The sequence below is a fragment of the Manacus candei genome, unplaced genomic scaffold, assembly GCF_025592945.1.
Source record: "Manacus candei isolate 608988 ecotype Guabito, Panama unplaced genomic scaffold, ASM2559294v1 h1tg000049l, whole genome shotgun sequence".
Taxonomy (NCBI): Eukaryota; Metazoa; Chordata; class Aves; order Passeriformes; family Pipridae; genus Manacus; species Manacus candei.
Genome location: NW_026138097.1, coordinates 25,140,502 through 25,167,335, shown reverse-complemented (window position 1 = coordinate 25,167,335; position 26,834 = coordinate 25,140,502). Strand labels below are relative to the sequence as shown.

At 59.7% G+C, this 26,834-nt stretch overlaps 2 protein-coding genes across 2 annotated transcripts; both read right to left on the bottom strand.

Annotated features, from left to right (window-relative positions):
• Positions 1 to 264: 264 nt before the first annotated feature.
• On the bottom strand, positions 265 to 4,586 carry LOC127476528 (cell surface glycoprotein 1-like). Its single transcript, XM_051799533.1, has 3 exons — positions 4,401 to 4,586; positions 2,598 to 3,691; positions 265 to 495 (listed from the first exon to the last, which is right to left on the bottom strand). The coding sequence occupies exons 1-3, from the start codon at positions 4,498 to 4,500 to the stop codon at positions 265 to 267; spliced, it is 1,425 nt and encodes a 474-aa protein (XP_051655493.1). The 5' UTR covers positions 4,501 to 4,586.
• Positions 4,587 to 5,844: 1,258 nt separating this feature from the next.
• LOC127476527 (cell surface glycoprotein 1-like) lies at positions 5,845 to 10,166 on the bottom strand. The gene is made up of 3 exons (XM_051799532.1): positions 9,981 to 10,166; positions 8,178 to 9,271; positions 5,845 to 6,075 (listed from the first exon to the last, which is right to left on the bottom strand). The coding sequence occupies exons 1-3, from the start codon at positions 10,078 to 10,080 to the stop codon at positions 5,845 to 5,847; spliced, it is 1,425 nt and encodes a 474-aa protein (XP_051655492.1). The 5' UTR covers positions 10,081 to 10,166.
• Positions 10,167 to 26,834: the final 16,668 nt, after the last annotated feature.

Genomic DNA, 26,834 nt, shown 5'->3' with positions numbered 1-26,834 from the left:
CTCATTCTGGGGACTAATCCCGTGACTTCTCAGCATTGGAAGTTACCATTGCTGGAAGCGATGCACGTTGACATAAAACCAAACAATGCAACCAAAAGTGCCTGGTGGAAGGATCCTGGAGCAAGCTCACCATCCTGGAGGCAAGGGTTGGGCAATTTCTCTGCCTCTGCCGTAAACCTGGCAGTTCTGGCCTTACACTGGAGAGTCTTTTTCTGCTCTCCGTTCCATGGGGAGACAAGCGTGGACAAGAAGAAGGGGGTTCTGTCAGGTGACGGTCAGAGGCACTTTAGGTGTGTGCTGTGATCCGTTGTGCTTGGAGATTGGGTCTAGAAAAGGGGGGTCTTCGGGAGTGCTCAGCATCTGTCTCCTGACGTGGAATCCGATGTTCAAAGCGGGCAAGGCTGTATCCAAGATAGGTTCTGCCCACTTGAGCCTCTGAACCTGTGGAGTTCTCCTGGCAGTTCTGGGCACAGTGACTGCCTGGATGTCGGCTGGCTGTTTAGGAGAAAATCTGGGCATTAAAAGAAACAGGGACAGAAGCAGATTGAAAACTGTGCAACTGTTGCAGAAAGTGAGGCTGGGCAGCAAAAGCCCAACCATAAAAATGAGGGTATTTCCCATTCCCTGGCATTGGCACAAGGGCAAAGGGAAACAAGGAGCTCGGCCCATCGAGAAAGACTAACTGGGCGGTGTTTTAGGAAGACAGGGTGTGCAGCAAATCAGGTTGTGGGGTTAGAGCAGTGAGTGAGGGGAAAAAGGGCATCAGGCAAGGAGGAAGCAGATCCGTGAGGAGGCTCAAGTCAGCTCTCCTGAGGTGCGTGGTTCTGATCTTCCATGCTGCCCTGCTTCGTCCTCCCCCAGTCCTCAACTCCACCCTTAGGAAGAAGAAAGTGCGCTTGCAAAGTTTGTAGGGTAGTTGCAGTTCGCAGTAAGAAGCAGTAAGTTACTGGTGGTTCAATTGTTGGCTACCAAGTGGTGCCCTTTACCCAGAGACAGGGGCACCGATCAGCGGCAGAGAAGGTCTCAGGTGGCCACGTCCTCCGTTTTGAAGTGTGCTGTGGCCTCCATTTTGAAAAGCGCCAGTGACCTTCCCAGCCCCCTCCGAGGGACATAATGGGGGACACAGAGCAGGCGTGTTGGGAAGCCTGTAACCCCGGCGTATGTCAGCCAGTGGAGAAACGCTGGGGAGGGAGCAGCGCTCCGGGTAAAGGGGATAAAAGGGGGCTGCGACCTCCACTGAGCTGAGAGGCCTCACTGAGGTTTGTTCGGTGAACTCTCCCTTTCATTGGAATAAAAGCTTCTTCTTCGTAGTTAGCTCCTCTGTCTCCTGGTATTTATGTGTCTCCCAGTACCTGGACCTTCAGAAGACCACAGTGCCGTGGTCTCGACAGGCAAGGTTGTCCCTTACCTTCCCATCTCCAACAAGGCCTTTCCTGTGTGTTAGGATGAGGTGGAGCAGCACAGCATTCCTTGTGGCAGGCTCCACCGCCTGGGTCAGGAAGTTGTCAGCAATGCCTTCCAGGAGGCTCCTGGACTGTTTGTGCTTGGCTGCGTTGCCTCTCCAGCTGCTCTCAGGGTAGTTGAATGCCCCACGAGAGCCAGGGACTGTGACTTTGAGGCTGCTTCAAGCTGCCTGTAGAGCTCTCATCCCCATCCTGCTGCTGCTGCTCAGGAGGCCCGCGGTGTCCCCGCAGTGCCCTCAGCAGCGTCCCCATTCCCAGCCTGCCCTTTGATCCCGACCCATCCAGTCCCGAGTGGCTCGCCGCCCACCCCCCGACAGAGCTCGATACATCCCAAGTGCTACCTCCCAGAGATCTACAGAGGTTGTCTCCCTGGACTTTTGTGAGGCCCTGCATATGGTTCCCAGCACGTTCTTCCCGCTCCCTTCCCGCCCCTGCCCAATGCAGCCCCGGGGCAGCCTGCAGGAGCTCTGTCTGGGGCTGCAGTGGGATGACTGGGGACATGCTGGGGTCAGTGGGAGCAGTGGGAGCAGCCTTCTAAAACCCCAGAGTGGGAGGACAGTGCCCAGGCTGTGCTCGGGGCTGCTTTCGGCGTGGGGCCATGTGCGTGAGTCCTGCACGGACCCCTCTGTTCTGGCTCCCATGCCAAAGGGCTGCTTCCCCAAGGGAAGGGGACCCTCCATGAATGCCTGCACCTCCGGCGCTGACTCAGGCCTGGAGTGCCCTTTGGGTGCCCTTGGAGCCCTTTGGGCCTTGGTGGACCTGCTTGGTGCCATTTCCTGCTACCACCCTGCACTCCCTCCCCATTCCATGCAGACACAGACAGCTTATGGAATAAAAAATAAAATCTTTTAATTGATAACCAGAAAAAAATGATCTGTCCCTCCCCCTGGGACAGATCCCCAAACGATCTATCCCTCCCCCTGGGACAGATCCCCAAACGATCTGTCCCGCCCCCTGGGACAGATCCCCAAACGATCTGTCCCTCCCCCTGGGACAGATCCCCAAACGATCTGTCCCTCCCCCTGGGACAGATCCCCAAACGATCTGTCCCTCCCTCTGGGACAGATCCCCAAACGATCTGTCCCTCCCCCTGGGACAGATCCCCAAACGATCTGTCCCTCAACAACCTCCTACCCCAGCCCTGGCTGCGGAAGCCTTGCACTTGCTCCCAGTGCTTGGCCCAGAGCCCCTCTTCCTCTTCCTGCCCTGCCTTTGCAGAGCGATGTTGTTGCGTGGTGACACGCTGCTCTGAGGCGGTGGCAGGTCCGTGCCCGCACCCTGCTGAGGGTCCTGAGGCTTGGTGCCGCCCGTGTTGCAGTGTCCCGTGCTCAGGACGGCTCTGGAAGACTTGGGGACACTGCGGTCAGTGGACGGCATCTTCTTGGGCGGGCAGAGCGAGGCGTTCTTGGGCTGGGGGCTGGTGCCACTGGGGCCAGCATGGGCCGTGGGCATGGGGATGCTGCTGCGATCATCCCGGCTGGTGCCCACGGCTCCCTGGGAGCAATGCAAGTGGCTCCGAGTCCTTTTCGGCGGGACCTTGCGACGCAGCCCAGTGTCGCTGGCTGGAGTCACCCCATGGGCCCCGATGGCTTGGCCGTGGAGTGGGCCTGGGTGGCTGGCAGTGCTGTGACTGGGCAGAGAGATGTCAGCCCTCGGGAAGGTGTCCTCATCCATGGGGACATCGCTGCTCAGTGAGATGTCACAGCTCGCAACGTGATCACTGCCTGAGGGCGAGCCACCATCCATGGGGTCGTCAGTGGCCAGCGAGAGGTCACGGCCTGACGGGCTGTCCTCGTCCATGGTGACGTCACTGGCCAAGGAGAGGTCACGGCCTGACGGGCTGTCCTCGTCCATGGTGACGTCGCTGGCCAAGGAGAGGTCACGGCCTGACGGGCTGTCCTCGTCCATGGTGACGTCGCTGGCCAGTGAGAGGTCGCAGCCTGACGGGCTGTCGTCATCCATGGGGACATCACTGCCCAGACTGATGTCAAGAGCTGGGGTGGTGTCCAAATCCATGGGGACGCTGGTGTCTGGAGGGCTGCCACGGCCCAGGGGTGTCCCTGAGGTGTTGGCTGATCTGGTAGGGCCGTGTTGGGTGTCCCGCACTGAGGGGACTGGGGCCAGGGGCTTCCTGCAGCCCCGGGCCCCCCCCAGGGCATTGCCTGATGGAGGAGCAATGCCATGGCTGCTTGCCAAGGGGGCTGGTGGAGGCAGCTGAGTCCGTGTCCCTGCGGAGCAGAAGATATGGGTGGGGCTTGGAGCAGTCACTGCTCAGAGCCATTGGCACAGGGGAGAAGGGAGATGGGGGGGCTCGGGGCTGGGAGAGTCTCCTGGGGCACCCGCGGAGCCGGTCCCGAACACAGGCATCCCCCTGCTCTGAGCGGGAGCTTGCGTGAGGGACCATCCCTGCGGGGTGAGCTGCCGTGCCACGGCCATGGGGTTGCACAGGGGACGGCAAAATGGCAGAGATGGCCCCAAGATCCTGGGAAAATATCTCTAAAAGCTCTTGCTTGAACAGAGTTGGGCCAGGCAATGCCAGATCTGCTCGCTGTGCCGTGCTGAGCCAAGGTGCCCCAGCTGGCAGGGGGACAGGGGTGCTGTGGCTGCCGGAGGTGCCGGCAGGGCTGGAGGAGTCAGGGCAGGCCTGGGGGTTGGAGGGGCTGGGGGGCAGGGAATGCCGAGGGGCCAAGGCAGATGGGACTGCCATACCTGCTGCTGGGGCAGAGGGAGCTGGCAAGGGCTGCTGCTTCTGGCCAGGCTGTTGGCCGAGGTTGGCTGATCCTGCGAGAAAGGGCAAATGCTGGAGGTCACATGCCAGTCGGGGGGTGTCGGGCGCTCAGAGGACTGAGGAGGAGGAGGGCAAGGGGCAGGGGAGCAAGGGCTGTGAATGTCCCCGCCGTGCGTCCGGGGGCTTTCGGGCTCAGGGTCTGTCCTCACCTGTGGGGCAGGAGGTTCCGCGAGAGAAGAATGGCTGCAGGAGCTGGGCTATGGCTGAGCTCCAGCTCACACAACGCTGCCACAGAGCTGACAGAGCCATGGTCAGTCAGCTTCGGCGGCCGCTCCGGTCTGTTGACTGGACCCGGGTCTGGACGCTCCTCTTGGAGCGTCTCCAGGGACGGAATGTTGGGGCTCCCATTGTTGTGTCATAGAGACAGCAACAGTGTCATAGAGGCAGCAACAATGTCATAGAGGCAGCAACAATGTCATAGAGGCAGAACAGCTTCCCTTGTTCTGCCCCACCCCCAACAGCTTTGCCAGCTCTTCATGGGGAGACAAAGGGTTAACCAAAGAGTTAGAATCACAGAATATCCCGAGCTGGAAGGGACCCACAAGGATGGTCCAGTCCAGCTCCTGGCCTTGCACAGGACAGCCCAGCAATCCCACCAAGTGCCCGAGAGCGTTGTCCAAACGCTCCTTGAGCTCTGGCAGCCTTGGGGCCAAGACCACTGCCCTGGGGAGCCTGTTCCAGTGGCCGACCACCCTGTGGGGGAAGAAGCTTTTCCTAATATCCAACCTAAGCCTCCCCTGACACAGCTCCAGCCGTTCCCTGGGGTCCTGTCCCTGGTCACACGGAGCAGAAATCGCTGCTGCCCCTTGGCAGGAAGCTGCAGCCCCCCATGAGATCTGAGCTCAGTCTCCTCCAGGCTGAACAAAGCCAGTGACCTCAGACCTCAAGCGCAAGGTCCTGCACCCGGCTCAGGGCTTGGCTGGTGCCAGCTGGCACAACATCAACTTCCAAATTTTTCAACACAACAGGGAGGACCAAGAAGGCTTGGATAGGAGAGACTATTTACAAGGGACTGCAGTGACAGAACAAGGGGGAATGGCTTCACACTGGCAGAGGGCAGGATTAGATGGGATTCTGGGAAAAAAATTCTTCCCCGTGAGAGTGGTGAGGCCCCACCCTCACGGGGGTGCTGTGGCTGCCCCATCCCTGGAAGTGTTCACGGCCGGGTTGGACGGGGCTTGGAGCAACCTTGTCTAGATGAGCTTTAAGGTCCCTTCCAGCGCAAACTCTTCTAGGAGTCTTGAAAAGCAGGGGGCAGCTGCAGAAAGCGGGAGGTAAATAAAAGCGTTGGCCATACGAAGTCAGGCTCTGGTTACCGAAGGTCATCACCTCATTCTGGGGACTAATCCCGTGACTTCTCAGCATTGGAAGTTACCATTGCTGGAAGCGATGCACGTTGACATAAAACCAAACAATGCAACCAAAAGTGCCTGGTGGAAGGATCCTGGAGCAAGCTCACCATCCTGGAGGCAAGGGTTGGGCAATTTCTCTGCCTCTGCCGTAAACCTGGCAGTTCTGGCCTTACACTGGAGAGTCTTTTTCTGCTCTCCGTTCCATGGGGAGACAAGCGTGGACAAGAAGAAGGGGGTTCTGTCAGGTGACGGTCAGAGGCACTTTAGGTGTGTGCTGTGATCCGTTGTGCTTGGAGATTGGGTCTAGAAAAGGGGGGTCTTCGGGAGTGCTCAGCATCTGTCTCCTGACGTGGAATCCGATGTTCAAAGCGGGCAAGGCTGTATCCAAGATAGGTTCTGCCCACTTGAGCCTCTGAACCTGTGGAGTTCTCCTGGCAGTTCTGGGCACAGTGACTGCCTGGATGTCGGCTGGCTGTTTAGGAGAAAATCTGGGCATTAAAAGAAACAGGGACAGAACCAGATTGAAAACTGTGCAACTGTTGCAGAAAGTGAGGCTGGGCAGCAAAAGCCCAACCATAAAAATGAGGGTATTTCCCATTCCCTGGCATTGGCACAAGGGCAAAGGGAAACAAGGAGCTCGGCCCATCGAGAAAGACTGACTGGGCGGTGTTTTAGGAAGACAGGGTGTGCAGCAAATCAGGTTGTGGGGTTAGAGCAGTGAGTGAGGGGAAAAAGGGCATCAGGCAAGGAGGAAGCAGATCCGTGAGGAGGCTCAAGTCAGCTCTCCTGAGGTGCGTGGTTCTGATCTTCCATGCTGCCCTGCTTCGTCCTCCCCCAGTCCTCAACTCCACCCTTAGGAAGAAGAAAGTGCGCTTGCAAAGTTTGTAGGGTAGTTGCAGTTCGCAGTAAGAAGCAGTAAGTTACTGGTGGTTCAATTGTTGGCTACCAAGTGGTGCCCTTTACCCAGAGACAGGGGCACCGATCAGCGGCAGAGAAGGTCTCAGGTGGCCACGTCCTCCGTTTTGAAGTGTGCTGTGGCCTCCATTTTGAAAAGCGCCAGTGACCTTCCCAGCCCCCTCCGAGGGACATAATGGGGGACACAGAGCAGGCGTGTTGGGAAGCCTGTAACCCCGGCGTATGTCAGCCAGTGGAGAAACGCTGGGGAGGGAGCAGCGCTCCGGGTAAAGGGGATAAAAGGGGGCTGCGACCTCCACTGAGCTGAGAGGCCTCACTGAGGTTTGTTCGGTGAACTCTCCCTTTCATTGGAATAAAAGCTTCTTCTTCGTAGTTAGCTCCTCTGTCTCCTGGTATTTATGTGTCTCCCAGTACCTGGACCTTCAGAAGACCACAGTGCCGTGGTCTCGACAGGCAAGGTTGTCCCTTACCTTCCCATCTCCAACAAGGCCTTTCCTGTGTGTTAGGATGAGGTGGAGCAGCACAGCATTCCTTGTGGCAGGCTCCACCGCCTGGGTCAGGAAGTTGTCAGCAATGCCTTCCAGGAGGCTCCTGGACTGTTTGTGCTTGGCTGCGTTGCCTCTCCAGCTGCTCTCAGGGTAGTTGAATGCCCCACGAGAGCCAGGGACTGTGACTTTGAGGCTGCTTCAAGCTGCCTGTAGAGCTCTCATCCCCATCCTGCTGCTGCTGCTCAGGAGGCCCGCGGTGTCCCCGCAGTGCCCTCAGCAGCGTCCCCATTCCCAGCCTGCCCTTTGATCCCGACCCATCCAGTCCCGAGTGGCTCGCCGCCCACCCCCCGACAGAGCTCGATACATCCCAAGTGCTACCTCCCAGAGATCTACAGAGGTTGTCTCCCTGGACTTTTGTGAGGCCCTGCATATGGTTCCCAGCACGTTCTTCCCGCTCCCTTCCCGCCCCTGCCCAATGCAGCCCCGGGGCAGCCTGCAGGAGCTCTGTCTGGGGCTGCAGTGGGATGACTGGGGACATGCTGGGGTCAGTGGGAGCAGTGGGAGCAGCCTTCTAAAACCCCAGAGTGGGAGGACAGTGCCCAGGCTGTGCTCGGGGCTGCTTTCGGCGTGGGGCCATGTGCGTGAGTCCTGCACGGACCCCTCTGTTCTGGCTCCCATGCCAAAGGGCTGCTTCCCCAAGGGAAGGGGACCCTCCATGAATGCCTGCACCTCCGGCGCTGACTCAGGCCTGGAGTGCCCTTTGGGTGCCCTTGGAGCCCTTTGGGCCTTGGTGGACCTGCTTGGTGCCATTTCCTGCTACCACCCTGCACTCCCTCCCCATTCCATGCAGACACAGACAGCTTATGGAATAAAAAATAAAATCTTTTAATTGATAACCAGAAAAAAATGATCTGTCCCTCCCCCTGGGACAGATCCCCAAACGATCTATCCCTCCCCCTGGGACAGATCCCCAAACGATCTGTCCCGCCCCCTGGGACAGATCCCCAAACGATCTGTCCCTCCCCCTGGGACAGATCCCCAAACGATCTGTCCCTCCCCCTGGGACAGATCCCCAAACGATCTGTCCCTCCCTCTGGGACAGATCCCCAAACGATCTGTCCCTCCCCCTGGGACAGATCCCCAAACGATCTGTCCCTCAACAACCTCCTACCCCAGCCCTGGCTGCGGAAGCCTTGCACTTGCTCCCAGTGCTTGGCCCAGAGCCCCTCTTCCTCTTCCTGCCCTGCCTTTGCAGAGCGATGTTGTTGCGTGGTGACACGCTGCTCTGAGGCGGTGGCAGGTCCGTGCCCGCACCCTGCTGAGGGTCCTGAGGCTTGGTGCCGCCCGTGTTGCAGTGTCCCGTGCTCAGGACGGCTCTGGAAGACTTGGGGACACTGCGGTCAGTGGACGGCATCTTCTTGGGCGGGCAGAGCGAGGCGTTCTTGGGCTGGGGGCTGGTGCCACTGGGGCCAGCATGGGCCGTGGGCATGGGGATGCTGCTGCGATCATCCCGGCTGGTGCCCACGGCTCCCTGGGAGCAATGCAAGTGGCTCCGAGTCCTTTTCGGCGGGACCTTGCGACGCAGCCCAGTGTCGCTGGCTGGAGTCACCCCATGGGCCCCGATGGCTTGGCCGTGGAGTGGGCCTGGGTGGCTGGCAGTGCTGTGACTGGGCAGAGAGATGTCAGCCCTCGGGAAGGTGTCCTCATCCATGGGGACATCGCTGCTCAGTGAGATGTCACAGCTCGCAACGTGATCACTGCCTGAGGGCGAGCCACCATCCATGGGGTCGTCAGTGGCCAGCGAGAGGTCACGGCCTGACGGGCTGTCCTCGTCCATGGTGACGTCACTGGCCAAGGAGAGGTCACGGCCTGACGGGCTGTCCTCGTCCATGGTGACGTCGCTGGCCAAGGAGAGGTCACGGCCTGACGGGCTGTCCTCGTCCATGGTGACGTCGCTGGCCAGTGAGAGGTCGCAGCCTGACGGGCTGTCGTCATCCATGGGGACATCACTGCCCAGACTGATGTCAAGAGCTGGGGTGGTGTCCAAATCCATGGGGACGCTGGTGTCTGGAGGGCTGCCACGGCCCAGGGGTGTCCCTGAGGTGTTGGCTGATCTGGTAGGGCCGTGTTGGGTGTCCCGCACTGAGGGGACTGGGGCCAGGGGCTTCCTGCAGCCCCGGGCCCCCCCCAGGGCATTGCCTGATGGAGGAGCAATGCCATGGCTGCTTGCCAAGGGGGCTGGTGGAGGCAGCTGAGTCCGTGTCCCTGCGGAGCAGAAGATATGGGTGGGGCTTGGAGCAGTCACTGCTCAGAGCCATTGGCACAGGGGAGAAGGGAGATGGGGGGGCTCGGGGCTGGGAGAGTCTCCTGGGGCACCCGCGGAGCCGGTCCCGAACACAGGCATCCCCCTGCTCTGAGCGGGAGCTTGCGTGAGGGACCATCCCTGCGGGGTGAGCTGCCGTGCCACGGCCATGGGGTTGCACAGGGGACGGCAAAATGGCAGAGATGGCCCCAAGATCCTGGGAAAATATCTCTAAAAGCTCTTGCTTGAACAGAGTTGGGCCAGGCAATGCCAGATCTGCTCGCTGTGCCGTGCTGAGCCAAGGTGCCCCAGCTGGCAGGGGGACAGGGGTGCTGTGGCTGCCGGAGGTGCCGGCAGGGCTGGAGGAGTCAGGGCAGGCCTGGGGGTTGGAGGGGCTGGGGGGCAGGGAATGCCGAGGGGCCAAGGCAGATGGGACTGCCATACCTGCTGCTGGGGCAGAGGGAGCTGGCAAGGGCTGCTGCTTCTGGCCAGGCTGTTGGCCGAGGTTGGCTGATCCTGCGAGAAAGGGCAAATGCTGGAGGTCACATGCCAGTCGGGGGGTGTCGGGCGCTCAGAGGACTGAGGAGGAGGAGGGCAAGGGGCAGGGGAGCAAGGGCTGTGAATGTCCCCGCCGTGCGTCCGGGGGCTTTCGGGCTCAGGGTCTGTCCTCACCTGTGGGGCAGGAGGTTCCGCGAGAGAAGAATGGCTGCAGGAGCTGGGCTATGGCTGAGCTCCAGCTCACACAACGCTGCCACAGAGCTGACAGAGCCATGGTCAGTCAGCTTCGGCGGCCGCTCCGGTCTGTTGACTGGACCCGGGTCTGGACGCTCCTCTTGGAGCGTCTCCAGGGACGGAATGTTGGGGCTCCCATTGTTGTGTCATAGAGACAGCAACAGTGTCATAGAGGCAGCAACAATGTCATAGAGGCAGCAACAATGTCATAGAGGCAGAACAGCTTCCCTTGTTCTGCCCCACCCCCAACAGCTTTGCCAGCTCTTCATGGGGAGACAAAGGGTTAACCAAAGAGTTAGAATCACAGAATATCCCGAGCTGGAAGGGACCCACAAGGATGGTCCAGTCCAGCTCCTGGCCTTGCACAGGACAGCCCAGCAATCCCACCAAGTGCCCGAGAGCGTTGTCCAAACGCTCCTTGAGCTCTGGCAGCCTTGGGGCCAAGACCACTGCCCTGGGGAGCCTGTTCCAGTGGCCGACCACCCTGTGGGGGAAGAAGCTTTTCCTAATATCCAACCTAAGCCTCCCCTGACACAGCTCCAGCCGTTCCCTGGGGTCCTGTCCCTGGTCACACGGAGCAGAAATCGCTGCTGCCCCTTGGCAGGAAGCTGCAGCCCCCCATGAGATCTGAGCTCAGTCTCCTCCAGGCTGAACAAAGCCAGTGACCTCAGACCTCAAGCGCAAGGTCCTGCACCTGGCTCAGGGCTTGGCTGGTGCCAGCTGGCACAACATCAACTTCCAAATTTTTCAACACAACAGGGAGGACCAAGAAGGCTTGGATAGGAGAGACTATTTACAAGGGACTGCAGTGACAGAACAAGGGGGAATGGCTTCACACTGGCAGAGGGCAGGATTAGATGGGATTCTGGGAAAAAAATTCTTCCCCGTGAGAGTGGTGAGGCCCCACCCTCACGGGGGTGCTGTGGCTGCCCCATCCCTGGAAGTGTTCACGGCCGGGTTGGCCGGGGCTTGGAGCAACCTTGTCTAGATGAGCTTTAAGGTCCCTTCCAGCGCAAACTCTTCTAGGAGTCTTGAAAAGCAGGGGGCAGCTGCAGAAAGCGGGAGGTAAATAAAAGCGTTGGCCATACGAAGTCAGGCTCTGGTTACCGAAGGTCATCACCTCATTCTGGGGACTAATCCCGTGACTTCTCAGCATTGGAAGTTACCATTGCTGGAAGCGATGCACGTTGACATAAAACCAAACAATGCAACCAAAAGTGCCTGGTGGAAGGATCCTGGAGCAAGCTCACCATCCTGGAGGCAAGGGTTGGGCAATTTCTCTGCCTCTGCCGTAAACCTGGCAGTTCTGGCCTTACACTGGAGAGTCTTTTTCTGCTCTCCGTTCCATGGGGAGACAAGCGTGGACAAGAAGAAGGGGGTTCTGTCAGGTGACGGTCAGAGGCACTTTAGGTGTGTGCTGTGATCCGTTGTGCTTGGAGATTGGGTCTAGAAAAGGGGGGTCTTCGGGAGTGCTCAGCATCTGTCTCCTGACGTGGAATCCGATGTTCAAAGCGGGCAAGGCTGTATCCAAGATAGGTTCTGCCCACTTGAGCCTCTGAACCTGTGGAGTTCTCCTGGCAGTTCTGGGCACAGTGACTGCCTGGATGTCGGCTGGCTGTTTAGGAGAAAATCTGGGCATTAAAAGAAACAGGGACAGAAGCAGATTGAAAACTGTGCAACTGTTGCAGAAAGTGAGGCTGGGCAGCAAAAGCCCAACCATAAAAATGAGGGTATTTCCCATTCCCTGGCATTGGCACAAGGGCAAAGGGAAACAAGGAGCTCGGCCCATCGAGAAAGACTAACTGGGCGGTGTTTTAGGAAGACAGGGTGTGCAGCAAATCAGGTTGTGGGGTTAGAGCAGTGAGTGAGGGGAAAAAGGGCATCAGGCAAGGAGGAAGCAGATCCGTGAGGAGGCTCAAGTCAGCTCTCCTGAGGTGCGTGGTTCTGATCTTCCATGCTGCCCTGCTTCGTCCTCCCCCAGTCCTCAACTCCACCCTTAGGAAGAAGAAAGTGCGCTTGCAAAGTTTGTAGGGTAGTTGCAGTTCGCAGTAAGAAGCAGTAAGTTACTGGTGGTTCAATTGTTGGCTACCAAGTGGTGCCCTTTACCCAGAGACAGGGGCACCGATCAGCGGCAGAGAAGGTCTCAGGTGGCCACGTCCTCCGTTTTGAAGTGTGCTGTGGCCTCCATTTTGAAAAGCGCCAGTGACCTTCCCAGCCCCCTCCGAGGGACATAATGGGGGACACAGAGCAGGCGTGTTGGGAAGCCTGTAACCCCGGCGTATGTCAGCCAGTGGAGAAACGCTGGGGAGGGAGCAGCGCTCCGGGTAAAGGGGATAAAAGGGGGCTGCGACCTCCACTGAGCTGAGAGGCCTCACTGAGGTTTGTTCGGTGAACTCTCCCTTTCATTGGAATAAAAGCTTCTTCTTCGTAGTTAGCTCCTCTGTCTCCTGGTATTTATGTGTCTCCCAGTACCTGGACCTTCAGAAGACCACAGTGCCGTGGTCTCGACAGGCAAGGTTGTCCCTTACCTTCCCATCTCCAACAAGGCCTTTCCTGTGTGTTAGGATGAGGTGGAGCAGCACAGCATTCCTTGTGGCAGGCTCCACCGCCTGGGTCAGGAAGTTGTCAGCAATGCCTTCCAGGAGGCTCCTGGACTGTTTGTGCTTGGCTGCGTTGCCTCTCCAGCTGCTCTCAGGGTAGTTGAATGCCCCACGAGAGCCAGGGACTGTGACTTTGAGGTTGCTTCAAGCTGCCTGTAGAGCTCTCATCCCCATCCTGCTGCTGCTGCTCAGGAGGCCCGCGGTGTCCCCGCAGTGCCCTCAGCAGTGTCCCCATTCCCAGCCTGCCCTTTGATCCCGACCCATCCAGTCCCGAGTGGCTCGCCGCCCACCCCCCGACAGAGCTCGATACATCCCAAGTGCTACCTCCCAGAGATCTACAGAGGTTGTCTCCCTGGACTTTTGTGAGGCCCTGCATATGGTTCCCAGCACGTTCTTCCCGCTCCCTTCCCGCCCCTGCCCAATGCAGCCCCGGGGCAGCCTGCAGGAGCTCTGTCTGGGGCTGCAGTGGGATGACTGGGGACATGCTGGGGTCAGTGGGAGCAGTGGGAGCAGCCTTCTAAAACCCCAGAGTGGGAGGACAGTGCCCAGGCTGTGCTCGGGGCTGCTTTCGGCGTGGGGCCATGTGCGTGAGTCCTGCACGGACCCCTCTGTTCTGGCTCCCATGCCAAAGGGCTGCTTCCCCAAGGGAAGGGGACCCTCCATGAATGCCTGCACCTCCGGCGCTGACTCAGGCCTGGAGTGCCCTTTGGGTGCCCTTGGAGCCCTTTGGGCCTTGGTGGACCTGCTTGGTGCCATTTCCTGCTACCACCCTGCACTCCCTCCCCATTCCATGCAGACACAGACAGCTTATGGAATAAAAAATAAAATCTTTTAATTGATAACCAGAAAAAAATGATCTGTCCCTCCCCCTGGGACAGATCCCCAAACGATCTATCCCTCCCCCTGGGACAGATCCCCAAACGATCTGTCCCGCCCCCTGGGACAGATCCCCAAACGATCTGTCCCTCCCCCTGGGACAGATCCCCAAACGATCTGTCCCTCCCCCTGGGACAGATCCCCAAACGATCTGTCCCTCCCCCTGGGACAGATCCCCAAACGATCTGTCCCTCCCCCTGGGACAGATCCCCAAACGATCTGTCCCTCAACAACCTCCTGCCCCAACCCTGGCTGCGGGAGCCTTGCACTTGCTCCCAGTGCTTGGCCCAGAGCCCCTCTTCCTCTTCCTGCCCCGCCTTTGCAGAGCGATGTTGTTGCGTGGTGACACGCTGCTCTGAGGCGGTGGCAGGTCCGTGCCCGCACCCTGCTGAGGGTCCTGAGGCTTGGTGCCGCCCGTGTTGCAGTGTCCCGTGCTCAGGACGGCTCTGGAAGACTTGGGGACACTGCGGTCAGTGGACGGCATCTTCTTGGGCGGGCAGAGCGAGGCGTTCTTGGGCTGGGGGCTGGTGCCACTGGGGCCAGCATGGGCCGTGGGCATGGGGATGCTGCTGCGATCATCCCGGCTGGTGCCCACGGCTCCCTGGGAGCAATGCAAGTGGCTCCGAGTCCTTTTCGGCAGGACCTTGCGACGCAGCCCAGTGTCGCTGGCTGGAGTCACCCCATGGGCCCCGATGGCTTGGCCGTGGAGTGGGCCTGGGTGGCTGGCAGTGCTGTGACTGGGCAGAGAGATGTCAGCCCTCGGGAAGGTGTCCTCATCCATGGGGACATCGCTGCTCAGTGAGATGTCACAGCTCGCAACGTGATCACTGCCTGAGGGCGAGCCACCATCCATGGGGTCGTCAGTGGCCAGCGAGAGGTCACGGCCTGACGGGCTGTCCTCGTCCATGGTGACGTCACTGGCCAAGGAGAGGTCACGGCCTGACGGGCTGTCCTCGTCCATGGTGACGTCGCTGGCCAAGGAGAGGTCACGGCCTGACGGGCTGTCCTCGTCCATGGTGACGTCGCTGGCCAGTGAGAGGTCGCAACCTGACGGGCTGTCGTCATCCATGGGGACATCACTGCCCAGACTGATGTCAAGAACTGGGGTGGTGTCCAAATCCATGGGGACGCTGGTGTCTGGAGGGCTGCCACGGCCCAGGGGTGTCCCTGAGGTGTTGGCTGATCTGGTAGGGCCGTGTTGGGTGTCCCGCACTGAGGGGACTGGGGCCAGGGGCTTCCTGCAGCCCCGGGCCCCCCCCAGGGCATTGCCTGATGGAGGAGCAATGCCATGGCTGCTTGCCAAGGGGGCTGGTGGAGGCAGCTGAGTCCGTGTCCCTGCGGAGCAGAAGATATGGGTGGGGCTTGGAGCAGTCACTGCTCAGAGCCATTGGCACAGGGGAGAAGGGAGATGGGGGGGCTCGGGGCTGGGAGAGTCTCCTGGGGCACCCGCGGAGCCGGTCCCGAACACAGGCATCCCCCTGCTCTGAGCGGGAGTTTGCGTGAGGGACCATCCCTGCGGGGTGAGCTGCCGTGCCACGGCCATGGGGTTGCACAGGGGACGGCAAAATGGCAGAGATGGCCCCAAGATCCTGGGAAAATATCTCTAAAAGCTCTTGCTTGAACAGAGTTGGGCCAGGCAATGCCAGATCTGCTCGCTGTGCCGTGCTGAGCCAAGGTGCCCCAGCTGGCAGGGGGACAGGGGTGCTGTGGCTGCCGGAGGTGCCGGCAGGGCTGGAGGAGTCAGGGCAGGCCTGGGGGTTGGAGGGGCTGGGGGGCAGGGAATGCCGAGGGGCCAAGGCAGATGGGACTGCCATACCTGCTGCTGGGGCAGAGGGAGCTGGCAAGGGCTGCTGCTTCTGGCCAGGCTGTTGGCCGAGGTTGGCTGATCCTGCGAGAAAGGGCAAATGCTGGAGGTCACATGCCAGTCGGGGGGTGTCGGGCGCTCAGAGGACTGAGGAGGAGGAGGGCAAGGGGCAGGGGAGCAAGGGCTGTGAATGTCCCCGCCGTGCGTCTGGGGGCTTTCGGGCTCAGGGTCTGTCCTCACCTGTGGGGCAGGAGGTTCCGCGAGAGAAGAATGGCTGCAGGAGCTGGGCTATGGCTGAGCTCCAGCTCACACAACGCTGCCACAGAGCTGACAGAGCCATGGTCAGTCAGCTTCGGCGGCCGCTCCGGTCTGTTGACTGGACCCGGGTCTGGACGCTCCTCTTGGAGCGTCTCCAGGGACGGAATGTTGGGGCTCCCATTGTTGTGTCATAGAGACAGCAACAGTGTCATAGAGGCAGCAACAATGTCATAGAGGCAGCAACAATGTCATAGAGGCAGAACAGCTTCCCTTGTTCTGCCCCACCCCCAACAGCTTTGCCAGCTCTTCGTGGGGAGACAAAGGGTTAACCAAAGAGTTAGAATCACAGAATATCCCGAGCTGGAAGGGACCCACAAGGATGGTCCAGTCCAGCTCCTGGCCTTGCACAGGACAGCCCAGCAATCCCACCAAGTGCCCGAGAGCGTTGTCCAAACGCTCCTTGAGCTCTGGCAGCCTTGGGGCCAAGACCACTGCCCTGGGGAGCCTGTTCCAGTGGCCGACCACCCTGTGGGGGAAGAAGCTTTTCCTAATATCCAACCTAAGCCTCCCCCGACACAGCTCCAGCCGTTCCCTGGGGTCCTGTCCCTGGTCACACGGAGCAGAAATCGCTGCTGCCCCTTGGCAGGAAGCTGCAGCCCCCCATGAGATCTGAGCTCAGTCTCCTCCAGGTTGAACAAAGCCAGTGACCTCAGACCTCAAGCGCAAGGTCCTGCACCCGGCTCAGGGCTTGGCTGGTGCCAGCTGGCACAACATCAACTTCCAAATTTTTCAACACAACAGGGAGGACCAAGAAGGCTTGGATAGGAGAGACTATTTACAAGGGACTGCAGTGACAGAACAAGGGGGAATGGCTTCACACTGGCAGAGGGCAGGATTAGATGGGATTCTGGGAAAAAAATTCTTCCCCGTGAGAGTGGTGAGGCCCCACCCTCACGGGGGTGCTGTGGCTGCCCCATCCCTGGAAGTGTTCACGGCCGGGTTGGACGGGGCTTGGAGCAACCTTGTCTAGATGAGCTTTAAGGTCCCTTCCAGCGCAAACTCTTCTAGGAGTCTTGAAAAGCAGGGGGCAGCTGCAGAAAGCGGGAGGTAAATAAAAGCGTTGGCCATACGAAGTCAGGCTCTGGTTACCGAAGGTCATCACCTCATTCTGGGGACTAATCCCGTGACTTCTCAGCATTGGAAGTTACCATTGCTGGAAGCGATGCACGTTGACATAAAACCAAACAATGCAACCAAAAGTGCCTGGTGGAAGGATCCTGGAGCAAGCTCACCATCCTGGAGGCAAGGGTTGGGCAATTTCTCTGCCTCTGCCGTAAACCTGGCAGTTCTGGCCTTACACTGGAGAGTCTTTTTCTGCTCTCCGTTCCATGGGGAGACAAGCGTGGACAAGAAGAAGGGGGTTCTGTCAGGTGACGGTCAGAGGCACTTTAGGTGTGTGCTGTGATCCGTTGTGCTTGGAGATTGGGTCTAGAAAAGGGGGGTCTTCGGGAGTGCTCAGCATCTGTCTCCTGACGTGGAATCCGATGTTCAAAGCGGGCAAGGCTGTATCCAAGATAGGTTCTGCCCACTTGAGCCTCTGAACCTGTGGAGTTCTCCTGGCAGTTCTGGGCACAGTGACTGCCTGGATGTCGGCTGGTTGTTTAGGAGAAAATCTGGGCATTAAAAGAAACAGGGACAGAACCAGATTGAAAACTGTGCAACTGTTGCAGAAAGTGAGGCTGGGCAGCAAAAGCCCAACCATAAAAATGAGGGTATTTCCCATTCCCTGGCATTGGCACAAGGGCAAAGGGAAACAAGGAGCTCGGCCCATCGAGAAAGACTAACTGGGCGGTGTTTTAGGAAGACAGGGTGTGCAGCAAATCAGGTTGTGGGGTTAGAACAGTGAGTGAGGGGAAAAAGGGCATCAGGCAAGGAGGAAGCAGATCCGTGAGGAGGCTCAAGTCAGCTCTCCTGAGGTGCGTGGTTCTGATCTTCCATGCTGCCCTGCTTCGTCCTCCCCCAGTCCTCAACTCCACCCTTAGGAAGAAGAAAGTGCGCTTGCAAAGTTTGTAGGGTAGTTGCAGTTCGCAGTAAGAAGCAGTAAGTTACTGGTGGTTCAATTGTTGGCTACCAAGTGGTGCCCTTTACCCAGAGACAGGGGCACCGATCAGCGGCAGAGAAGGTCTCAGGTGGCCACGTCCTCCGTTTTGAAGTGTGCTGTGGCCTCCATTTTGAAAAGCGCCAGTGACCTTCCCAGCCCCCTCCGAGGGACATAATGGGGGACACAGAGCAGGCGTGTTGGGAAGCCTGTAACCCCGGCGTATGTCAGCCAGTGGAGAAACGCTGGGGAGGGAGCAGCGCTCCGGGTAAAGGGGATAAAAGGGGGCTGCGACCTCCACTGAGCTGAGAGGCCTCACTGAGGTTTGTTCGGTGAACTCTCCCTTTCATTGGAATAAAAGCTTCTTCTTCGTAGTTAGCTCCTCTGTCTCCTGGTATTTATGTGTCTCCCAGTACCTGGACCTTCAGAAGACCACAGTGCCGTGGTCTCGACAGGCAAGGTTGTCCCTTACCTTCCCATCTCCAACAAGGCCTTTCCTGTGTGTTAGGATGAGGTGGAGCAGCACAGCATTCCTTGTGGCAGGCTCCACCGCCTGGGTCAGGAAGTTGTCAGCAATGTCTTCCAGGAGGCTCCTGGACTGTTTGTGCTTGGCTGCGTTGCCTCTCCAGCTGCTCTCAGGGTAGTTGAATGCCCCACGAGAGCCAGGGACTGTGACTTTGAGGCTGCTTCAAGCTGCCTGTAGAGCTCTCATCCCCATCCTGCTGCTGCTGCTCAGGAGGCCCGCGGTGTCCCCGCAGTGCCCTCAGCAGTGTCCCCATTCCCAGCCTGCCCTTTGATCCCGACCCATCCAGTCCCGAGTGGCTCGCCGCCCACCCCCCGACAGAGCTCGATACATCCCAAGTGCTACCTCCCAGAGATCTACAGAGGTTGTCTCCCTGGACTTTTGTGAGGCCCTGCATATGGTTCCCAGCACGTTCTTCCTGCTCCCTTCCCGCCCCTGCCCAATGCAGCCCCGGGGCAGCCTGCAGGAGCTCTGTCTGGGGCTGCAGTGGGATGACTGGGGACATGCTGGGGTCAGTGGGAGCAGTGGGAGCAGCCTTCTAAAACCCCAGAGTGGGAGGACAGTGCCCAGGCTGTGCTCGGGGCTGCTTTCGGCGTGGGGCCATGTGCGTGAGTCCTGCACGGACCCCTCTGTTCTGGCTCCCATGCCAAAGGGCTGCTTCCCCAAGGGAAGGGGACCCTCCATGAATGCCTGCACCTCCGGCGCTGACTCAGGCCTGGAGTGCCCTTTGGGTGCCCTTGGAGCCCTTTGGGCCTTGGTGGACCTGCTTGGTGCCATTTCCTGCTACCACCCTGCACTCCCTCCCCATTCCATGCAGACACAGACAGCTTATGGAATAAAAAATAAAATCTTTTAATTGATAACCAGAAAAAAATGATCTGTCCCTCCCCCTGGGACAGATCCCCAAACGATCTATCCCTCCCCCTGGGACAGATCCCCAAACGATCTGTCCCGCCCCCTGGGACAGATCCCCAAACGATCTGTCCCTCCCCCTGGGACAGATCCCCAAACGATCTGTCCCTCCCCCTGGGACAGATCCCCAAACGATCTGTCCCTCCCTCTGGGACAGATCCCCAAACGATCTGTCCCTCCCCCTGGGACAGATCCCCAAACGATCTGTCCCTCAACAACCTCCTGCCCCAACCCTGGCTGCGGGAGCCTTGCACTTGCTCCCAGTGCTTGACCCAGAGCCCCTCTTCCTCTTCCTGCCCCGCCTTTGCAGAGCGATGTTGTTGCGTGGTGACACGCTGCTCTGAGGCGGTGGCAGGTCCGTGCCCGCACCCTGCTGAGGGTCCTGAGGCTTGGTGCCGCCCGTGTTGCAGTGTCCCGTGCTCAGGACGGCTCTGGAAGACTTGGGGACACTGCGGTCAGTGGACGGCATCTTCTTGGGCGGGCAGAGCGAGGCGTTCTTGGGCTGGGGGCTGGTGCCACTGGGGCCAGCATGGGCCGTGGGCATGGGGATGCTGCTGCGATCATCCCGGCTGGTGCCCACGGCTCCCTGGGAGCAATGCAAGTGGCTCCGAGTCCTTTTCGGCGGGACCTTGCGACGCAGCCCAGTGTCGCTGGCTGGAGTCACCCCATGGGCCCCGATGGCTTGGCCGTGGAGTGGGCCTGGGTGGCTGGCAGTGCTGTGACTGGGCAGAGAGATGTCAGCCCTCGGGAAGGTGTCCTCATCCATGGGGACATCGCTGCTCAGTGAGATGTCACAGCTCGCAACGTGATCACTGCCTGAGGGCGAGCCACCATCCATGGGGTCGTCAGTGGCCAGCGAGAGGTCACGGCCTGACGGGCTGTCCTCGTCCATGGTGACGTCACTGGCCAAGGAGAGGTCACGGCCTGACGGGCTGTCCTCGTCCATGGTGACGTCGCTGGCCAAGGAGAGGTCACGGCCTGACGGGCTGTCCTCGTCCATGGTGACGTCGCTGGCCAGTGAGAGGTCGCAGCCTGACGGGCTGTCGTCATCCATGGGGACATCACTGCCCAGACTGATGTCAAGAGCTGGGGTGGTGTCCAAATCCATGGGGACGCTGGTGTCTGGAGGGCTACCACGGCCCAGGGGTGTCCCTGAGGTGTTGGCTGATCTGGTAGGGCCGTGTTGGGTGTCCCGCACTGAGGGGACTGGGGCCAGGGGCTTCCTGCAGCCCCGGGCCCCCCCCAGGGCATTGCCTGATGGAGGAGCAATGCCATGGCTGCTTGCCAAGGGGGCTGGTGGAGGCAGCTGAGTCCGTGTCCCTGCGGAGCAGAAGATATGGGTGGGGCTTGGAGCAGTCACTGCTCAGAGCCATTGGCACAGGGGAGAAGGGAGATGGGGGGGCTCAGGGCTGGGAGAGTCTCCTGGGGCACCCGCGGAGCCGGTCCCGAACACAGGCATCCCCCTGCTCTGAGCGGGAGCTTGCGTGAGGGACCATCCCTGCGGGGTGAGCTGCCGTGCCACGGCCATGGGGTTGCACAGGGGACGGCAAAATGGCAGAGATGGCCCCAAGATCCTGGGAAAATATCTCTAAAAGCTCTTGCTTGAACAGAGTTGGGCCAGGCAATGCCAGATCTGCTCGCTGTGCCGTGCTGAGCCAAGGTGCCCCAGCTGGCAGGGGGACAGGGGTGCTGTGGCTGCCGGAGGTGCCGGCAGGGCTGGAGGAGTCAGGGCAGGCCTGGGGGTTGGAGGGGCTGGGGGGCAGGGAATGCCGAGGGGCCAAGGCAGATGGGACTGCCATACCTGCTGCTGGGGCAGAGGGAGCTGGCAAGGGCTGCTGCTTCTGGCCAGGCTGTTGGCCGAGGTTGGCTGATCCTGCGAGAAAGGGCAAATGCTGGAGGTCACATGCCAGTCGGGGGGTGTCGGGCGCTCAGAGGACTGAGGAGGAGGAGGGCAAGGGGCAGGGGAGCAAGGGCTGTGAATGTCCCCGCCGTGCGTCCGGGGGCTTTCGGGCTCAGGGTCTGTCCTCACCTGTGGGGCAGGAGGTTCCGCGAGAGAAGAATGGCTGCAGGAGCTGGGCTATGGCTGAGCTCCAGCTCACACAACGCTGCCACAGAGCTGACAGAGCCATGGTCAGTCAGCTTCGGTGGCCGCTCCGGTCTGTTGACTGGACCCGGGTCTGGACGCTCCTCTTGGAGCGTCTCCAGGGACGGAATGTTGGGGCTCCCATTGTTGTGTCATAGAGACAGCAACAGTGTCATAGAGGCAGCAACAATGTCATAGAGGCAGCAACAATGTCATAGAGGCAGAACAGCTTCCCTTGTTCTGCCCCACCCCCAACAGCTTTGCCAGCTCTTCATGGGGAGACAAAGGGTTAACCAAAGAGTTAGAATCACAGAATATCCCGAGCTGGAAGGGACCCACAAGGATGGTCCAGTCCAGCTCCTGGCCTTGCACAGGACAGCCCAGCAATCCCACCAAGTGCCCGAGAGCGTTGTCCAAACGCTCCTTGAGCTCTGGCAGCCTTGGGGCCAAGACCACTGCCCTGGAGAGCCTGTTCCAGTGGCCGACCACCCTGTGGGGGAAGAAGCTTTTCCTAATATCCAACCTAAGCCTCCCCCGACACAGCTCCAGCCGTTCCCTGGGGTCCTGTCCCTGGTCACACGGAGCAGAAATCGCTGCTGCCCCTTGGCAGGAAGCTGCAGCCCCCCATGAGATCTGAGCTCAGTCTCCTCCAGGTTGAACAAAGCCAGTGACCTCAGACCTCAAGCGCAAGGTCCTGCACCCAGCTCAGGGCTTGGCTGGTGCCAGCTGGCACAACATCAACTTCCAAATTTTTCAACACAACAGGGAGGACCAAGAAGGCTTGGATAGGAGAGACTATTTACAAGGGACTGCAGTGACAGAACAAGGGGGAATGGCTTCACACTGGCAGAGGGCAGGATTAGATGGGATTCTGGGAAAAAAATTCTTCCCCGTGAGAGTGGTGAGGCCCCACCCTCACGGGGGTGCTGTGGCTGCCCCATCCCTGGAAGTGTTCACGGCCGGGTTGGCCGGGGCTTGGAGCAACCTTGTCTAGATGAGCTTTAAGGTCCCTTCCAGCGCAAACTCTTCTAGGAGTCTTGAAAAGCAGGGGGCAGCTGCAGAAAGCGGGAGGTAAATAAAAGCGTTGGCCATACGAAGTCAGGCTCTGGTTACCGAAGGTCATCACCTCATTCTGGGGACTAATCCCGTGACTTCTCAGCATTGGAAGTTACCATTGCTGGAAGCGATGCACGTTGACATAAAACCAAACAATGCAACCAAAAGTGCCTGGTGGAAGGATCCTGGAGCAAGCTCACCATCCTGGAGGCAAGGGTTGGGCAATTTCTCTGCCTCTGCCGTAAACCTGGCAGTTCTGGCCTTACACTGGAGAGTCTTTTTCTGCTCTCCGTTCCATGGGGAGACAAGCGTGGACAAGAAGAAGGGGGTTCTGTCAGGTGACGGTCAGAGGCACTTTAGGTGTGTGCTGTGATCCGTTGTGCTTGGAGATTGGGTCTAGAAAAGGGGGGTCTTCGGGAGTGCTCAGCATCTGTCTCCTGACGTGGAATCCGATGTTCAAAGCGGGCAAGGCTGTATCCAAGATAGGTTCTGCCCACTTGAGCCTCTGAACCTGTGGAGTTCTCCTGGCAGTTCTGGGCACAGTGACTGCCTGGATGTCGGCTGGCTGTTTAGGAGAAAATCTGGGCATTAAAAGAAACAGGGACAGAACCAGATTGAAAACTGTGCAACTGTTGCAGAAAGTGAGGCTGGGCAGCAAAAGCCCAACCATAAAAATGAGGGTATTTCCCATTCCCTGGCATTGGCACAAGGGCAAAGGGAAACAAGGAGCTCGGCCCATCGAGAAAGACTAACTGGGCGGTGTTTTAGGAAGACAGGGTGTGCAGCAAATCAGGTTGTGGGGTTAGAACAGTGAGTGAGGGGAAAAAGGGCATCAGGCAAGGAGGAAGCAGATCCGTGAGGAGGCTCAAGTCAGCTCTCCTGAGGTGCGTGGTTCTGATCTTCCATGCTGCCCTGCTTCGTCCTCCCCCAGTCCTCAACTCCACCCTTAGGAAGAAGAAAGTGCGCTTGCAAAGTTTGTAGGGTAGTTGCAGTTCGCAGTAAGAAGCAGTAAGTTACTGGTGGTTCAATTGTTGGCTACCAAGTGGTGCCCTTTACCCAGAGACAGGGGCACCGATCAGCGGCAGAGAAGGTCTCAGGTGGCCACGTCCTCCGTTTTGAAGTGTGCTGTGGCCTCCATTTTGAAAAGCGCCAGTGACCTTCCCAGCCCCCTCCGAGGGACATAATGGGGGACACAGAGCAGGCGTGTTGGGAAGCCTGTAACCCCGGCGTATGTCAGCCAGTGGAGAAACGCTGGGGAGGGAGCAGCGCTCCGGGTAAAGGGGATAAAAGGGGGCTGCGACCTCCACTGAGCTGAGAGGCCTCACTGAGGTTTGTTCGGTGAACTCTCCCTTTCATTGGAATAAAAGCTTCTTCTTCGTAGTTAGCTCCTCTGTCTCCTGGTATTTATGTGTCTCCCAGTACCTGGACCTTCAGAAGACCACAGTGCCGTGGTCTCGACAGGCAAGGTTGTCCCTTACCTTCCCATCTCCAACAAGGCCTTTCCTGTGTGTTAGGATGAGGTGGAGCAGCACAGCATTCCTTGTGGCAGGCTCCACCGCCTGGGTCAGGAAGTTGTCAGCAATGTCTTCCAGGAGGCTCCTGGACTGTTTGTGCTTGGCTGCGTTGCCTCTCCAGCTGCTCTCAGGGTAGTTGAATGCCCCACGAGAGCCAGGGACTGTGACTTTGAGGCTGCTTCAAGCTGCCTGTAGAGCTCTCATCCCCATCCTGCTGCTGCTGCTCAGGAGGCCCGCGGTGTCCCCGCAGTGCCCTCAGCAGTGTCCCCATTCCCAGCCTGCCCTTTGATCCCGACCCATCCAGTCCCGAGTGGCTCGCCGCCCACCCCCCGACAGAGCTCGATACATCCCAAGTGCTACCTCCCAGAGATCTACAGAGGTTGTCTCCCTGGACTTTTGTGAGGCCCTGCATATGGTTCCCAGCACGTTCTTCCCGCTCCCTTCCCGCCCCTGCCCAATGCAGCCCCGGGGCAGCCGGCAGGAGCTCTGTCTGGGGCTGCAGTGGGATGACTGGGGACATGCTGGGGTCAGTGGGAGCAGTGGGAGCAGCCTTCTAAAACCCCAGAGTGGGAGGACAGTGCCCAGGCTGTGCTCGGGGCTGCTTTCGGCGTGGGGCCATGTGCGTGAGTCCTGCACGGACCCCTCTGTTCTGGCTCCCATGCCAAAGGGCTGCTTCCCCAAGGGAAGGGGACCCTCCATGAATGCCTGCACCTCCGGCGCTGACTCAGGCCTGGAGTGCCCTTTGGGTGCCCTTGGAGCCCTTTGGGCCTTGGTGGACCTGCTTGGTGCCATTTCCTGCTACCACCCTGCACTCCCTCCCCATTCCATGCAGACACAGACAGCTTATGGAATAAAAAATAAAATCTTTTAATTGATAACCAGAAAAAAATGATCTGTCCCTCCCCCTGGGACAGATCCCCAAACGATCTATCCCTCCCCCTGGGACAGATCCCCAAACGATCTGTCCCGCCCCCTGGGACAGATCCCCAAACGATCTGTCCCTCCCCCTGGGACAGATCCCCAAACGATCTATCCCTCCCCCTGGGACAGATCCCCAAACGATCTGTCCCGCCCCCTGGGACAGATCCCCAAACGATCTGTCCCGCCCCCTGGGACAGATCCCCAAACGATCTGTCCCTCAACAACCTCCTACCCCAGCCCTGGCTGCGGAAGCCTTGCACTTGCTCCCAGTGCTTGGCCCAGAGCCCCTCTTCCTCTTCCTGCCCTGCCTTTGCAGAGCGATGTTGTTGCGTGGTGACACGCTGCTCTGAGGCGGTGGCAGGTCCGTGCCCGCACCCTGCTGAGGGTCCTGAGGCTTGGTGCCGCCCGTGTTGCAGTGTCCCGTGCTCAGGACGGCTCTGGAAGACTTGGGGACACTGCGGTCAGTGGACGGCATCTTCTTGGGCGGGCAGAGCGAGGCGTTCTTGGGCTGGGGGCTGGTGCCACTGGGGTCAGCATGGGCCGTGGGCATGGGGATGCTGCTGCGATCATCCCGGCTGGTGCCCACGGCTCCCTGGGAGCAATGCAAGTGGCTCCGAGTCCTTTTCGGCGGGACCTTGCGACGCAGCCCAGTGTCGCTGGCTGGAGTCACCCCATGGGCCCCGATGGCTTGGCCGTGGAGTGGGCCTGGGTGGCTGGCAGTGCTGTGACTGGGCAGAGAGATGTCAGCCCTCGGGAAGGTGTCCTCATCCATGGGGACATCGCTGCTCAGTGAGATGTCACAGCTCGCAACGTGATCACTGCCTGAGGGCGAGCCACCATCCATGGGGTCGTCAGTGGCCAGCGAGAGGTCACGGCCTGACGGGCTGTCCTCGTCCATGGTGACGTCACTGGCCAAGGAGAGGTCACGGCCTGACGGGCTGTCCTCGTCCATGGTGACGTCGCTGGCCAAGGAGAGGTCACGGCCTGACGGGCTGTCCTCGTCCATGGTGACGTCGCTGGCCAGTGAGAGGTCGCAGCCTGACGGGCTGTCGTCATCCATGGGGACATCACTGCCCAGACTGATGTCAAGAGCTGGGGTGGTGTCCAAATCCATGGGGACGCTGGTGTCTGGAGGGCTGCCACGGCCCAGGGGTGTCCCTGAGGTGTTGGCTGATCTGGTAGGGCCGTGTTGGGTGTCCCGCACTGAGGGGACTGGGGCCAGGGGCTTCCTGCAGCCCCGGGCCCCCCCCAGGGCATTGCCTGATGGAGGAGCAATGCCATGGCTGCTTGCCAAGGGGGCTGGTGGAGGCAGCTGAGTCCGTGTCCCTGCGGAGCAGAAGATATGGGTGGGGCTTGGAGCAGTCACTGCTCAGAGCCATTGGCACAGGGGAGAAGGGAGATGGGGGGGCTCGGGGCTGGGAGAGTCTCCTGGGGCACCCGCGGAGCCGGTCCCGAACACAGGCATCCCCCTGCTCTGAGCGGGAGCTTGCGTGAGGGACCATCCCTGCGGGGTGAGCTGCCGTGCCACGGCCATGGGGTTGCACAGGGGACGGCAAAATGGCAGAGATGGCCCCAAGATCCTGGGAAAATATCTCTAAAAGCTCTTGCTTGAACAGAGTTGGGCCAGGCAATGCCAGATCTGCTCGCTGTGCCGTGCTGAGCCAAGGTGCCCCAGCTGGCAGGGGGACAGGGGTGCTGTGGCTGCCGGAGGTGCCGGCAGGGCTGGAGGAGTCAGGGCAGGCCTGGGGGTTGGAGGGGCTGGGGGGCAGGGAATGCCGAGGGGCCAAGGCAGATGGGACTGCCATACCTGCTGCTGGGGCAGAGGGAGCTGGCAAGGGCTGCTGCTTCTGGCCAGGCTGTTGGCCGAGGTTGGCTGATCCTGCGAGAAAGGGCAAATGCTGGAGGTCACATGCCAGTCGGGGGGTGTCGGGCGCTCAGAGGACTGAGGAGGAGGAGGGCAAGGGGCAGGGGAGCAAGGGCTGTGAATGTCCCCGCCGTGCGTCCGGGGGCTTTCGGGCTCAGGGTCTGTCCTCACCTGTGGGGCAGGAGGTTCCGCGAGAGAAGAATGGCTGCAGGAGCTGGGCTATGGCTGAGCTCCAGCTCACACAACGCTGCCACAGAGCTGACAGAGCCATGGTCAGTCAGCTTC

Bases quoted from the DNA above. Each gene is read 5' to 3' on its own strand.
- LOC127476528 (XM_051799533.1), bottom strand. From the start codon at position 4,500: ATGGCTCTGTCAGCTCTGTGGCAGCGTTGTGTGAGCTGGAGCTCAGCC. The intron at 3,692-4,400 runs GTGAGGACAGAC...TCTGCTCCGCAG, and splicing joins CGGAACCTCCTGCCCCACAG to GGACACGGACTCAGCTGCCT. The intron at 496-2,597 runs GTAGGAGGTTGT...TCTCCTAAACAG, and splicing joins CTTCCGCAGCCAGGGCTGGG to CCAGCCGACATCCAGGCAGT.
- LOC127476527 (XM_051799532.1), bottom strand. From the start codon at position 10,080: ATGGCTCTGTCAGCTCTGTGGCAGCGTTGTGTGAGCTGGAGCTCAGCC. The intron at 9,272-9,980 runs GTGAGGACAGAC...TCTGCTCCGCAG, and splicing joins CGGAACCTCCTGCCCCACAG to GGACACGGACTCAGCTGCCT. The intron at 6,076-8,177 runs GTAGGAGGTTGT...TCTCCTAAACAG, and splicing joins CTTCCGCAGCCAGGGCTGGG to CCAGCCGACATCCAGGCAGT.